General features: G+C 43.9%; 1 protein-coding gene across 12 annotated transcripts in view; it reads right to left on the bottom strand.

Annotated features, from left to right (window-relative positions):
- The window catches only part of magi2a (membrane associated guanylate kinase, WW and PDZ domain containing 2a), a 266,178-nt gene that overhangs the window by 34,816 nt on the left and 216,868 nt on the right, over positions 1–14,494 (bottom strand). For all 12 annotated transcript variants that reach the window (XM_037122094.1, XM_037122093.1, XM_037122090.1 and 9 more), the window contains 3 exons: positions 13,435–13,556; positions 10,627–10,809; positions 2,785–3,468 (listed from right to left, as the gene is read on the bottom strand). In XM_037122094.1, coding sequence (XP_036977989.1) covers positions 2,785–3,468; positions 10,627–10,809; positions 13,435–13,556 — 989 coding nt within the window. The remainder of the gene's footprint in view (positions 1–2,784; positions 3,469–10,626; positions 10,810–13,434; positions 13,557–14,494) is intronic.

A 14,494-nucleotide genomic window follows, 5' to 3' on the forward strand; every position in this document is an offset into this window, starting at 1 on the left:
AATCAGTTAAAAGTTAAAAACATCCAGTGGTGTGATTCAAACTGCAGTCGTCTGTTGGTTTGTAATAATGCCACCGACACCCCCCTACACCTCCTGCTGTGACAGGTGGCTAATAAGCATATAATGTGAACAAGATATGCCACGTTGGGTCCAAATGTCAACCTTGGACATCAGTGTAGACTGCAGACACATTAACTGCTAGCATAATATCCTGGCGACTGGGCGGCATTGCGAGAGTTCATATTAGGAGGCAATCAACAATCTTGCAGAGTGGTGCACAGAGGACAATCTACGGCTAAATGTTGTTGTTGATTTTAAGAAAAAGAAGGCAAAGACACCCTTGTCTAAACTGTTGAACATCGAGCATCTGTGTTGCATCAGATGCTCGTATGCAGTTAGCACACGGTGAGGTCGACTGGGGTAATCGTCTCAGGACCCACTGGGTTCCTCGTCTACTCTCATGCTGGGAGCCACAGCTCGAATTTCTGCCTGTGATAGCACAATAACATCATCCCGACCCTTTATTACCATTTTAAAGTGTGTGGAAAAGCGAGACGAAAGAGGTAAAAGTCAACAAAGCCGACATCACAAGACTTTAAAAAGAATAACAGATCATTAGCTTTGCCACATGAAAAATCGAGATGTGTGGTTTTTTGCTTAGTCCCGATCCCCTTGTTTACCTCCATCATCAAGAGTTTACAGACAAAAATTATAAATACTTTATTGTGACTGTTTTCTCTCAGGAGGGTCTAAAGAGCTTAAAATCTGACAGAGTTTTTCTGTTTAAATCACAAATACTCTCAAGAGATGCCTTAAAAACCCACAAGGCTGGGATTACGTTGGCATCTTTTCTTAGCTGTACTCATTTCTACACATATGTGCCACAAGCAGTCATGCTACTGTCGGAGCAGACTGGGTGGCACGGACGGTTTTTCCACCTCTAGCACCCACAGCTTGTCATGTCACAGAGAATCAACACAAGCAGATGTGACACGGCACCCTGGCGTATTGTTGCGTAGCGGAGCAGAGCCATATCCACATTTGGAATAATGAGATGAAATATAGCATGTAAATAAGGTTGCCGTTGTCTCCATGGGCCAGCGGGCTGCTTTTTTAGACGGGAGCGCATGTTCCGACCTTCTAAAGCTCCTCCGTTGAGTGAAGAACCCGGACAGATGGTGGGAGCGCTTCACCGTTGGCTTCCCGTGCAGATGGGAGACTGTGTGTTTTTTTATTTATTTTTTTTTATGTTTGTGTGTGTGGGGAGCGTGTCGACAGATTGGAGATTTTTTGAGATGGCGGCACAAAACTTTTAACCTCTCCCATGCGTGTGTGTGTGTTTATGTGCTGGCAGATGACATAGAGGCTTTAAAATATTTATTCATCTCCCTTTTCTGGGTGAGAAAATGACCAGATTTTCCACTCCTGCAAGACTTCACTCTGCGTCTCCTCTTCCTCTTTGCTGGCTCCCTGCTCACTGGCAGAGATGTGGCCGGCCTAATACAGAAATAAACGGCAATAAATCTATTCAGAGGACGCTGCTGACCTTTGTGGGTGATTCTCAGTGGTGTCTGTGGCACCAGGCAGCTGGCATTATGATTGGTATGTGACATTACACGATACAAAAAGGCAAAATGCATAACTACGAATTGGTTCCACACAGAATGGCAAAATCCGTATTGCTTTCCCAATCCGTTCGGCTTCCAGCTCGTCCTACAAATGAGTGCTTAAGTTCACATGTTGTCACTTCTCGACTGCCAAGATAAATCGAGGACAGGTAGTCTGAAAGCACAGAATCATTTAACAACATTTAACAACAAGGACTCAAGACAGATCGTATCTGTTTGGGTGATGAAACGCCGATGTTGCTGTTTCTAGATTTAATTAAAACGTTTTAATCTTCAACATCGGAGCTTTGGCTGACTCATCCCTGGCAGATGCACTACACTTCTATAATTCAATGAGAGGGCAAACTCTGTCTGTAGGCACAGCAGGCTCACACACAATTTACGTTCTGTCATTTGAGCCATATACAAATTCAGAGGGGACATGAGAGTGGACCTTCCTTTTGTTTCAATGTCAGAAATGTCAGCGTTAGAAGTTAGCTGTCTGAAGGTTTCAGGCTCGTTGGGGACGTTATTACACACACTCCACAAACAGCCCCTGCAACATACCACACACACTCATGAGCTGAAAGCAGCAACCTGTTGATTCTGCAAATCACAACCTTTGTGTGAGTCACGACAGAATGCAGTGCATAATTATGACTGTCAAGGGGCCACACATTCTGAAAAACACAGGGTAGAAAGCACTTCAGAGCCATTTGCAGTATTTTTGCACAAAAACTCTGCTACTTCTGACACACTTTAATTTGGGGTCTTATACTCGAGGCTGAAAAGAAAGTAAACTATACCATACATATGAAAACTGACATGACAGTGAAAGGGCCTCAGAAAAAAACTCAGCCCTGCGAAAAGAATGCACTTCAATCAGTGGATATTTGTTGACCACTAGGAGGTACGGCTCAGTGAGCAGAGCAGAGAAGGGTCTACTTAGGCACAGTGGAGCAAAGCTGTTTTTCTCCCTGGGTAAAGAAAAGAGGACTAGGAAGGGCACTTGAGAGGAGCTGTGCATCACTCAGCCATTGTTGAGCGCTGCAGGACTGCATAATAGGTTTCTGTGGCCACACATACAGAAGATGACAGAGATGAATAGGCAGACAGATATGTGGCGAGAGAGCCAGAAATCTTCTGCACCATCCCTACCTGCTGCCACTGATCTTACCTGTTCCGCCTCTCTGAACCACCAGGCAGGTCTCCACTCCGACGCCACACTCCTTGAGGAGCTCTACCACCTGCGTGTGTGTGAATCCCTGCACTGGTTGCTTGTTAATTTCCACAATCAGGTCGCCCTCGCACAGGCCCGGGCAGCCCAGAGGCTCCAGCACTTGTTTGACCCGCTGGCCTGTAGCGCTATCCGCGATAGTGAAGCCAAAGCCATCAACGCCCTTCACCATGGTCAGGGTGAGTAGTTCCCCTTGGGTTGCACCTGACGACGCCATGGAGACGCTATCAGGAGGTGTGGTGCCGGTGGTGGGAGGAAGCGAGCCGTCCAGGTGGGTGTCACCCGGGTGTGGGGTGAGCAGCGATTGCTGGACGTTGGCCTGATCCTGACTGGGGTCAGCGACGAAGCGCGTTGTGCGGGATAGATAGTCCAGGTAGTTGTCGTAGCCCGTCCTGCCGTTCACCATGATGGGCCGCTGCTCCATGATGCCCAGTGGGGAGATGATGGTGGTGGTGGTGTTGTTGTTGGTGTTGGCAGCATCCTCCGGGTCGTAGGGCAGAGGGTAGCCACGGCACAAGACGAGGGTGACGCTTTGGCCTATAGGCACCGACTGGAAGAGTTTGACCACGTCAGCGTGGGTGGTTCCCAGGACGCACACATCGTTGATGTAGACAATGACATCACCTGCAAACCAAAGTATGGACAGAGAGAAACTTAGTGGTCACGTATAATGAAGAAGTTAATACAGTAGATACAGATACATTAACTGTTTGAGAAGAATAAAATCCCCCTTTACAAACAGTATATATTATTGTGAGCTACCAGGGATGAGTGAGTACACAACGAGGGCCCAGTCCACACGGACATCTTTGGAAACAAGGTGTTTAAACAAAATTATCTCCTTCCAGTTCAGAGTTTTGGCACAGTTTTGGAAATAATCTCAGTCAACACCAGCACAAGAAGCAGATTGATTACTCTGGTTGGTTGCTTAGTTACGGTAAATGTCATGAAAAGGCAAGAAAAACGTGATATCTCTTCAAAGAACAATCCTGGATGATGCTATTTTTAGTGACGGCACTGTCAGCAGCTGTTGATGTCCCTCTTTTCTTTCATTGTATTATCAAGTTTGATTGTGTTCCTCTATATATAGACAATATGACATCCATTCAATCCATCTACACACTCAGATATCATAGCAAACAGTTCAACTTCACATTTGCCAATGATGCGCCATACAAGGATAATGTTCATTTAGGAAGCATCATCGTTTTACTGTCCACACAAAAAGGTCCTCTTAAGGTCACCTAAAATGCTTTCCATGTGTGTAAAGAAGGCTAAAACGCACAGAAAGAGCTTTGTTTTAAGAAACAGTCACTGTAGACAGTCACTTACTTCTAAAAGTAGTATGTTTGTCCCTGAAATTGACATTGGTGGGTCAGAAGCTGTTCTATTTATTTGAAAACTACTTTACAGAACAGCCTCAGGGACTACTGACAGAAAAGTTTTTCAGAAATGAATGAATGAACGAACATTTTCCTTCATCACGACACGGATATTTACACATTTGACTCTGATGATACTCAGACTGGTAAAAAAGCACATTATCTGTACCGGAAACCCATTTCAGAGTCATCACTCAAACCGACAGATTACTAAAAATACTGCCCTACAATATAACCTTGCTCTAGAGTATGTTGTGTGATTGATTATAGGAAAGGAAACAAGTGGAAAGAGGTGAATCACACTGCCCAGAATCACACCCGGATCCACACTCTTCACTTTTGCAATATCTTTGTTGATCTATTGGATCTCCTATGCTGCTCTTCCTGAAGATTTTTCCGTTTTTTGCCCATTAAAGGGAGTTTTTACCAGCTGAGAGTCTAAGGACCGAGGGTGTTGAACGCTGTATGAACTGTGACGCTCTCTGAGGCAAATTAGGATTTGTGATGTCAGGCTCTGAAGAAAAAACTCACTTGGTTACATTGCAATTATATGGAATGAGCTTTAACCACACTATGCTACCAAGATGCCCTTAGACAGGCATACAAAGAGTGTAAAAGCATTGTTAATTTAATATTTCTGCTATTAGTAGCCTTTAACAAACATCATTTCCCACAAACCTGAGATTGTCTCGAGTTAACGGCATAAGCTCGATGGACTGAGACCGGAGCTGGTTTAATTGTCGCTTGCAAATTGCAGATTAAGTCCGACAGGGATCTCGCATGCTCAGGCATGAGCCGCAAGTATGGCATTTGTTTTGATTAGTGAGACGTGTCTAAGTTAAGAGGAAGGGAGATCAAATCCCAGGAAAGCGAGACAGGACTGTGAGGACAATTTTTGGGGGCTGAGGACAAAGTTGAAGGATGTTACGGACAAAGAGGAAACAGTTACGATGATGTATTACACTTCCACTTCTTGAGAGCTGTAGTTGTACAAATGCCAACAAATTAATTGGCATTCATACAAGGTTTAGATTTTAATAGCAGCTTCTCAAATGAGGCAATCATTTATCTTAAGATTAGAATATGCACAGTGAACCTCGGGTGCAGACCGGTAAAAGAAAACCTTGATTAAAAAACTGCACTGTGCTGAAACGTTCTATCTATTGTAATCAATCAGCTGTGCAGTACATCAACACAATTTCTGCCGCTAAAAAAATGACCACATTCAATTTCTTTATCTGCCTGCAGGTATAAAATAGTGCTGATGACAAGTGGCTAAAATGTTTGCCTGTTATGAGGCCAAGTGCTTTTACCTGCTCGCTGCAATAAACCGCAATGTAGATAAAAACCTAGGTGACAATTAAATGTCCCCACACAGAAGCGCTCCACATCGGGCTTATCTTTGTCTCAACCACATTACTAAATATAGACTTCTGTGCTCCAGTGAGCAGGCGCCGTGCAGTTTTTTTTTTTTTTTAAAAAACGTGGGTAAGTGGGAACACTAGTTACGATCCATTCTAAAGTCTGACAAACAGCATTACCTGGGTTGATAATGAAAACAATTATTTTGTAATTGCAGCCGTAATTGTTGTGCTCTTTTCAGAGTAGGCGAGATGAGAGTGTGAGTGTGTGTCGCAGGGAGACAAAATGGAAAAACAAAGATCTCTCATGATTAATAAGCAAAGCGTGTGCTTTCGTGATTGACCCTCACCGTACTAATCACCGGCTCCATGTGAGCGGGCGACTATAACAGCACTAATGGCTGGGTCAGCGGCACCTCTTATAAAACAACACAGCAGTTCATGCTGATCTTTTTCTAGATTGGCTGTTGAAGTGAAGCCCAACGGCTGACTGATCTGAGGGACAGCAGCCGAGGTTAAGATATCAGCGGAGCGTGTTGTAAAAGTTTTTAATGGCCGTGTTGACAGAGAGAGTTCACACCTCCAGGCAACGTGACGTGAGGGACTTTTTAATTAATCTGGGTAAACGCCGACGACATTTGGCTTGAGCGCCGGTGTCAGAATCAATAGCTGAGCACACGGGCAGAAAACAAATGATGGTGCCGTGACCTCACCATGCCCTCGTTGTGTCCACAGATCTCATTCTTCATGACCACGGAGAAAACGCAGCCAGACGAGGCAAAAGACAAAGTTAAGGAGTCACATACAGACACATATTCTACTGTGCATGCTTATACATGAAGAGTCTGAGAGATATCTGCCACCACACCTGTCCAGTCTATGTGGCTTGTGACCCTTTAAAGCAACTTTAAGTAACGACTCTACCTTAAAATATCGGCTTAGAGATCAACTGCCCAGTCAGTGTCAGATATAAGATGAGATTCTAAGACAACAGGCCATTAAAATAGCTTAAAACTTGTCATTTCTAATAGTTATTTAATAGTCAGAGTTTTATTACAAACATACAATTAAACTCTCTAAATTCATTTTTTTAAAGAAGGTGATAAAAAGTGAATGTGGTTAAATACAGTTCTGAGAAAGACAGAAAATCAGAATCAGGTTTGCGTTTAGCTGAAGCTAAAACTTCAGTCTGGGTTAGGGTTTTTTTTCAGCTCATTCACGTAGCTAATTTGAGCTTTTTAGCCACTGACAAGAAATGAGAAGTCTACCTTTCTCTATGTCTGACTGAAATCAACAACTGTTTCATAATCACCTCCACCAAGAAGGTTATATTGTAAGAATGTATTGTGAATGACAGAGATGAGTTTTCAGGGGGTTAATTAATGCCAGGAGAGGGACTTTCACTGAACACACAGATACAATCAAGACTCAGGAGAAAAATATGTTGTATAACAACTCGAGTAAGATGACCCCAATAAAGAAATGTGTTCATAAACAAGGGTGTGCATGTATGTGCAGAGATACTGACATGTAAACGAAGAAAGCCAGGACAAAAATATACTCATGGCCACAAAATAACTCTCTCTGCATCCATTATTAGACCTCCTGTAGGTCCACTGTATATTCTAAATCACACTGACCTTAACTGTACACATCGCACTCGCTGGCACCAAGGCCGACGCTGCTACTTCATCTTTCATCGTCCCATCCTTGCATAGTCTTTATGACATATTCATCTCCCTATAATAGTGTGTTCAAGAGTCTGCCGACATAACGAGAGGTCTCTGTGGCCCTGCCGAGACGAGGCCGCGACAACAGAGCAGTTTAGACTCTCAGCGGGGCGCACACATTTGTTAGCGCCTGCAGTGTTTTGTGTGTGATTATGGGTTTGTGTGTGTCAGGCTGAAGAGGGTGACACGAAGTCCTGAGTGAATTTTAGCTCCGTCAGAACAATAACATGACTGTCTGACGACTTTGTAGACTTATGAACACATTTAATAATTGATATTGTGATAAGTTAACTGACTGTTAGACGGTACGAAGGCCCAGCAGGCCTGTTGAGTTTTGGCTTTTTGAACACGCTGAAGCAGCAGGAATGATGTTTGGCATAGATTAAATGAACAAGACAGTTATCTGCTCTAATGTAAGCCTGATTTTTTAGCATGAACAGCGAACTAGCTGTTGTACAACAGTAAGAGGTCCCTTTTTTCTAAAGGTCAAGCAGCATGTCATTAACCTTCATGCATCGGTTTCATGTAAAAGTATGTTTTTAAAATGTGAACACTGGTTCTTTATTTATCTCCTAAATGGATCGTCAAGCTGTGTTAAGTGTAGCCTATATTTAAAAGACGTTGACACTGTTCTTGTTTTACAATATGCTGTAAAAAAATGTAAAAATCAAAAAGCCAGGCAACAACAGTGTTTTCCACTCAGTCATGGAGCTACTGTTAGCTTAATTATCTGACTGGAGCTGACAAAAGCTGCTAGCAAAAGCTAATTATTTTAATTAATATTATAATTTTTGTGACACCATCAAGTTAAACCTCCAGGAATCTGTAACATTTCATGTCTAGATCATTTCAGCTGTGTATTCATCATTTAATATCTATAACAAACTGTGACACTGAATAAGTTCCAAATGCCAAATGTGGTGCATATTTTTGGTGTCTTATCTTGAAAATAGAAAACACATGGAAACAGTTCAGTCGAACAACTCCGCTGCTGAACGAGTGTTGAGGCTGTAATCGCTCCAGTTTGAAACACACTGTACCAACAAACCCACTTGATTTTTGCATTAAACGCTGCCTCTGGCATCCAAACTAAGCCTCTCCACTTCAAGCTAACGCAACTCCTAACTCTGTTGTTCCACAGAAACAGAACAGCTAATACACCCAAAATACATGAAAAATCTCGCCTGCACTTGGAACTGCTCTGAATGTGGTCTTGCAAGAAATACATCTTACACAAAAGAAAACTTTTGTAAGAAATGCTCAAACATGTTCTCCTTGGTCGTGGAGAAGGCGAGGAGGGGTCACGAAGAGAAAAGCGGCACAAATATTTTGGAATTGTGAATTTCACACCTCCGCGGGCCCCTGGGTTTGTGTCCGTGTGAGCGCAGAGTTGCTGTGATCAGTTAGCTCAGAAGTAGAAGAAGTAGGACAGAACATCTGGGGAGGCGAGGTGCGGGGATGGAGGACGGATGGTGAGATAGATGGAGATGAGCTGAAGGTAGGACGAAGTGGAGAGGAGGGTGGAAACGCGAGATTCAAGAGTTATTTCTGGGGGAAGAATATATGAATTAAGAGAGAGGGGAGATCTACAAGGATGAGAAGACAGAGACCCAAAATGTTTAACAGAATTTTGTCTGTATTTTTTAACAATACAAAAGTGTTGTGAATGAGAATACTGGCTTTACTACAGAGCAAACTCCCTGACTAGCTCACATTATGTATGATAAATGACCACTATAACCTCTGTATTTGCTCCAGTGTATACAACTAGAAGCATCATTGCATGCTGAGAGCACTGACAGGCCTGCTAGCTCTATCCCCTGACCTTTAAGTACAGCTGGTCCGTCTTAGTGTCTCTGTTTGTGTCTATCTGTGCATATGTGCTGCAGCTCCACCCCCATGTGGCCACAGCCAGGAGTTATGGTGCTCATAAAGTCCCCGTTATGATTAATGGAAGAAGGAAAAGTCTGCAGTCGGAGCACACACATACACCCACAAACAGAACTTACACAGTGCTAGCTCTGCAAGTTGCACCTGCAGGACGCTCATGCACACCAGGGATGGGAGGTTTATATCGCAGATTGGGATAAAAACACTCGGGATGATCGTAAATATCCTCATGAGTGACTTGAAAAAAGGTGTATTGATTTCATGATTTGTCTTAAATTACCACAAGGTCAGTCGTTCTGAAACCCTCAGCCTGTCACCAAGGTTGAAGGCTCGACTTTCCCATCATATCCCCACAAAGAAAGCTAAATCAGATGTGAGGACAAACTTTGACTTCCAAACTATAAAAAAAATGCCATGGAGATGAGTCACCGCCCATTTATGATGCTTTCACTCGTGTCCACGGTTTGTCAGCAGGATTTTACAAAAACTACTGAACGGATTTCAGTGAAAACTTGTCTGGAGGATGGATCTCAGCCCAAAACAGACCCCAGTTAATCTGCTGGTAAAGATCTGGATACAGAGACGGATCCAAGGTGTATGTCAGTGGCTGGTAGCCGATTTAATATGTTGTATTTGATTGACTGCTGGGCCTTGGCAGAGTTAGGCTCTCTATTGAGTGCCATTCTAGTTTATCCATCATTTATCCGGGGAAACTGATGTTATTCAAGGAGCAAGTCAGGTAAAGTGACACCAGAATGTTTTAGAGGCATTTTAAGAGTTTTAATCATATTCTGATAGCATTTATAATCGTGGCAACACATTTTTATATCGTCAGCCAAGTGAGAAATGAAAAGTGTGCATATTCTTGAGATGTAACTGACCTGGTTGCTCTTTATGATGATGTGGTGTAACTGTTTCGTGGGTTGGGGCTCAGACTTTGCTTACATCACCTGTATTATTCTATTTAGTTTGTTGTTTGTTTCTTTCTGCTTTCTTCATTTTTGTATCTGATGAAAATGCTGCAATGCTGTTGTACCCTGTTTTACATTGGAAATACAGAAAAGTGTGTATATTTTTGTAATTGCGTTTGACGATGACACATTACTTTGTTACTTGAACTTGCTGCACTGATAAAAAAATGTGAACGTGGAAAAAATGAGGGCCTTGAAAACTTAACCCCAGTTCTTTGGATGGTTGCTGGTAAATGGACCAGTTATTGCAGGAATAAAACTTTTAAGAATTGTAGGAATGTTTTAATTTAAAGTAAGCAAGGAAGAGTTTCTTTTGTGTCTTTGTGGTCCAGCTTGATTTATCTACATGTGAAGGTTGTTCACTGACTGAGCGAGTTTCTGGATATATAAAGGCTCAGGTTTGTTGTTTTGTCAAGTCTCTTGTATTTCAGCCATGCCTGAGGCTTACCTGTGGCCATCTTTCCATCAGCTGCGGCGGGCCCATCGGGGATGACGCTCTTGACCTGGAGGAATTCGTCCGGCTCGTCGCCTCCGATAATAGTGAAGCCGAAGCCCATGTTGCTCTTTTGGAGTGATGTGGACAAGAAACTGCCTTTCAGCTGAGTCGGGTCCCGCGTGAACAGCGGCTTCTCTATAAAGAACACAAAAAGAAACAAATCAACCAAATACACACAGTAATACTGTGAAGCAAAGATTAAAAAGACCTTAAAGCCGGTGCAGGGCAGTGCTCACAGAGTGGGGGAGGGGGGCATGGGTAAAGCTTATCCAGAAAGAGATGGGTGTAGCCACAGGAAAACTGGCAGGGTATGATCTTAGCGAGTTTGGACAGAGGTGGGTCTGAGATGCTGAAAGATGCAGGTGTGGTTCAATGGCTCCCGTGCAAGTTACACCCAAACATAGTAATCTTATATCCGTTCCTCTCCTCCCATGCTGGGAAACGGTGGGAAGAAAAGGTGCAGAGAGCATCAGTGGTTCAGGTCTTCAATCCCTTCCCAAGGCTACCAAGAGAGCAGCGCACAAATTCAGCGAATGACATGCTGTCAATCAGGGATCAGTTCCAAGAGAAGATGCTTGAGAGGGTTACAGGAGGACTGGGAAATTTCTGCAGGAGGGAGAGCTGGGAGATTTCTGGACGAAGGGCGCCTCGTGGAGGAATGAGAGGATCTCAGCCAACAAGCTTAGTCACACTCAACCAAGTCTCCAATCTCTTCCACCTCTGAGGGAGACATGGCTAGTGCGCTAGTTTACATACATTGTTTGCCGTCACTGGTCCAGACATAGACTGAGTGATTACACTCTCCTGCCTGCTTATGCCAGGCGATAAGACATGTCATGGTACACGCTCGTCACACAAATCCTTCAACTGCCTCAAGGGGGGAAGCTTGCTTGCGAGCTAGCATGCTTACAGTAAGTCAAACGAGCGCAGGCAGCCATGGGAACGACAGTCAGCCTCCTTTGCTTCTCTCTTGGCCTACTTACTGACGAAGTGCCACAGGGAGAAGGGGCTACAGACAGGCTGCTCTAGCACCACAGTGCAGGCGGAGGTGCGAAGTGGCTGCTGCTGTTTATGCTGGTGATGTGGGCACATGTTCATCCGCCGGGTGAGAACGTGCCGGAGAGGCGACACGTCGGCGGAGGAGGACGTAGCGTACGCGGCCCCCCTGCGGCCAAGAGTTGGCGAGCGGCGGAGGTCGCCCAGGCTGTGGCAGCGCTCGGGCAGCGGGCCCACCTGAACGAGGGGGGATCTGGGGAGGGTGGCACAGGGGCTGGCATCCTCCACTGCCATCAAAGTTTGGAGGGAGACAGAGGAGGAGGAGGTGGAGGAGGAGGATGAGGAGGAAGGAGGTGGAGGTGGGGGGAGAGGGAGGAGAGAGAGCCTCACTGGAGCGACTCAGAGCGGTGGACTACTATGTTACTATGGAAACAAACCTCCACTTCACCAGTCCAGACAGTTTGTTTTTTTTCTAGCAGTACATCCTACTGCTATGGCTGGCAGAGAGTTAGCGCTGGAATCAGGTAGCAACAAACCGGTCATTAAACAAAACAGTGAATCACATTACAGCCCACATGTTCACCTGGGAGGAAGACTATTTATAAACTACTACCAGTCTGGAGGGAGAGCGAGCGAGCTGTTGTCTCCCACTGACAATCAACATGTAGTAGTCCTGTTCCTTATGAGCGAAATGAGCCTCTTTATAAGTAATGGCGATTTAGACAACATCTGTGCATCTAGCTTTCTCCTGAAGTTGAGAAAGTAAATAAACAACACTGTTAACATTGTCTCACAAGCCTGGAAAAGATGGTAAGATGGTTTATACACTTGGTTTTGTCATTCAGAAGTGCAGTGATGTTTTTGTCCTGTTTTAATAGTTTCGTATTTATCTATAACTCAATCACTTTTCTCAGCTGCGTCTGTCTCACGAGCTGCTGTGTCGAGTGAATTTCCTCGGTGCATGATCATTAAAATCTTAAAAATCTTATCTAATAGAGGACGGATCATCAGAGTTTCATTAAGGCAGGAGCTGCTGCTGACTGTGACATGTGGGACAGAAAATGAAACAGTTTGTTTTCTCCTTGTGCGGTTTATCTTTTTTATTAGTAGAGCTGTCCAATGTTTTTAAATGATTTAGTCAGGATTTAATGTCTGTTATTGGCTTTTTAAAATCTTTTATTGTGAAGCAATTTGTGGCATAAGTATGGTGTCTAGTCAGCCTGTAGTTGTCGACGTGACACATTAAAAACTTAATTCATATAGAGAATTAAAGTTTCCCTATTACACTCATGAAGTCAGAGAGGATTGAGACATGGTTTTACTTGAGTAAGAGTTCTTCTTCTTGAAATCTGTTGCACTTTTGCAACTTTTTTCCATATTATCTATTTGTCATGATGCCATAAAAAGGTCGAAAGTTGCTGTTTGATTTCGCTGATTAGTTGGATTACTGCTCTGAAACTAATTTTCCAATTAGACACAGTCTTATTTGTCATGATTAACTTGGTAAACCTTCAAACGATCCACTTTTGGTGCATTACGTTAATATTTGAAGCTACTGCGACACTTTCTGAGCTAATAAAAGGAGGTACAGAAAACAGACTTTGGCAGAATACTTGAGAAGTTAGCAACATAATAAAAAACACTACACTGCATTGACAGAGATAGATTCATTCTAAACATACACACAGATAATGAGTGTGACTTAACTCCCTGATGATTGGAAAAGAATGGAGTTTGTCCACGACGTCGGCGTGGTGGTCTTACCTCTGTAGATGGTGGGAAGGGGAAGTGAGGACAGACCCTGGCTTTGCATCTGCTGCTGCTGCTGGAGTCTCCGTTTAGCCTCCAGGACTGGGTTTTCAAACTGGGTCCTTCTGTTTATATGGCTACAAAGATAAAAAAAAAAAAAAAAAAAGAAACAAACAGCAAAGACTTCAGACTTCACACTATCCTGCTGCACTTGACTCAGCCGCCCTCTCGGCAAAGATCAGATCTAAAAATCCTGGCGCGAAAAGCAGCTATGGCTATGATGATTATGTAACAGAGCTGCAGAATGGCTGAATAAAAAAGAACAAACGACCGATTCTGGGCTTTTCCTCCAGCGTTCGCGCGGCCTTACAAGGAGAATTATGTGAATCAGTGACTGTGAGGGAACCTACACATGAAACAAGAGACTTCCTTCAACGTCCCATGTCAGTCTTAATTTAGTTTGGAAAGGGGGAAGATAGTCAATGACTACAAATACTGTAATTTGCCAGTGAGAAATAATTAGTTGTCATTAGATACTCCCCTCACTCTTTCAGGCTGCATTGTGCTCTCACATGAACACACACCATCTTCTCCTCCTCTCCTTATCTTTTAATGAACACCCCAGGATCATGGCGCTAATTACAGAAGAAGCTTGACTATATTTTTTACATAGTTACATAATCTCAGGGTACTGGCGACTTCTTTCATGATATTTTACATGACGAGAAGGCAGGACAATGAGATTATCTGGAGAGGATGAGTGCAGCGGAGCAGTCAAGTGTCGTTCTGGAGGTTTTCTTAAGCAAAGTCGAGCCAAATGACTCCCCCTGCCTGTCTAAAAATAGAGCCCCGTCCCCCGTCGCCTGGGAGTAGAGAGCATCCAGCCAAAGAAATGACACCTCTGAACGAGGACGGGACGTGAGCTTCAATCGAAAGGACAGGCGACTGCAGCGGTGGATATGAACAGACTCGCAGAGTGATCTCTGCTCATGAGCTAATCTACAGATGTAGATGCGGCGTGAGGGGCTCGGACTGAAATATGGAGCGGCACACGGGCAAATAAAACTTCCCCCCC

Source organism: Acanthopagrus latus, chromosome 14 (genome assembly GCF_904848185.1).
Source record: "Acanthopagrus latus isolate v.2019 chromosome 14, fAcaLat1.1, whole genome shotgun sequence".
In the NCBI taxonomy this organism is placed as follows: Eukaryota; Metazoa; Chordata; class Actinopteri; order Spariformes; family Sparidae; genus Acanthopagrus; species Acanthopagrus latus.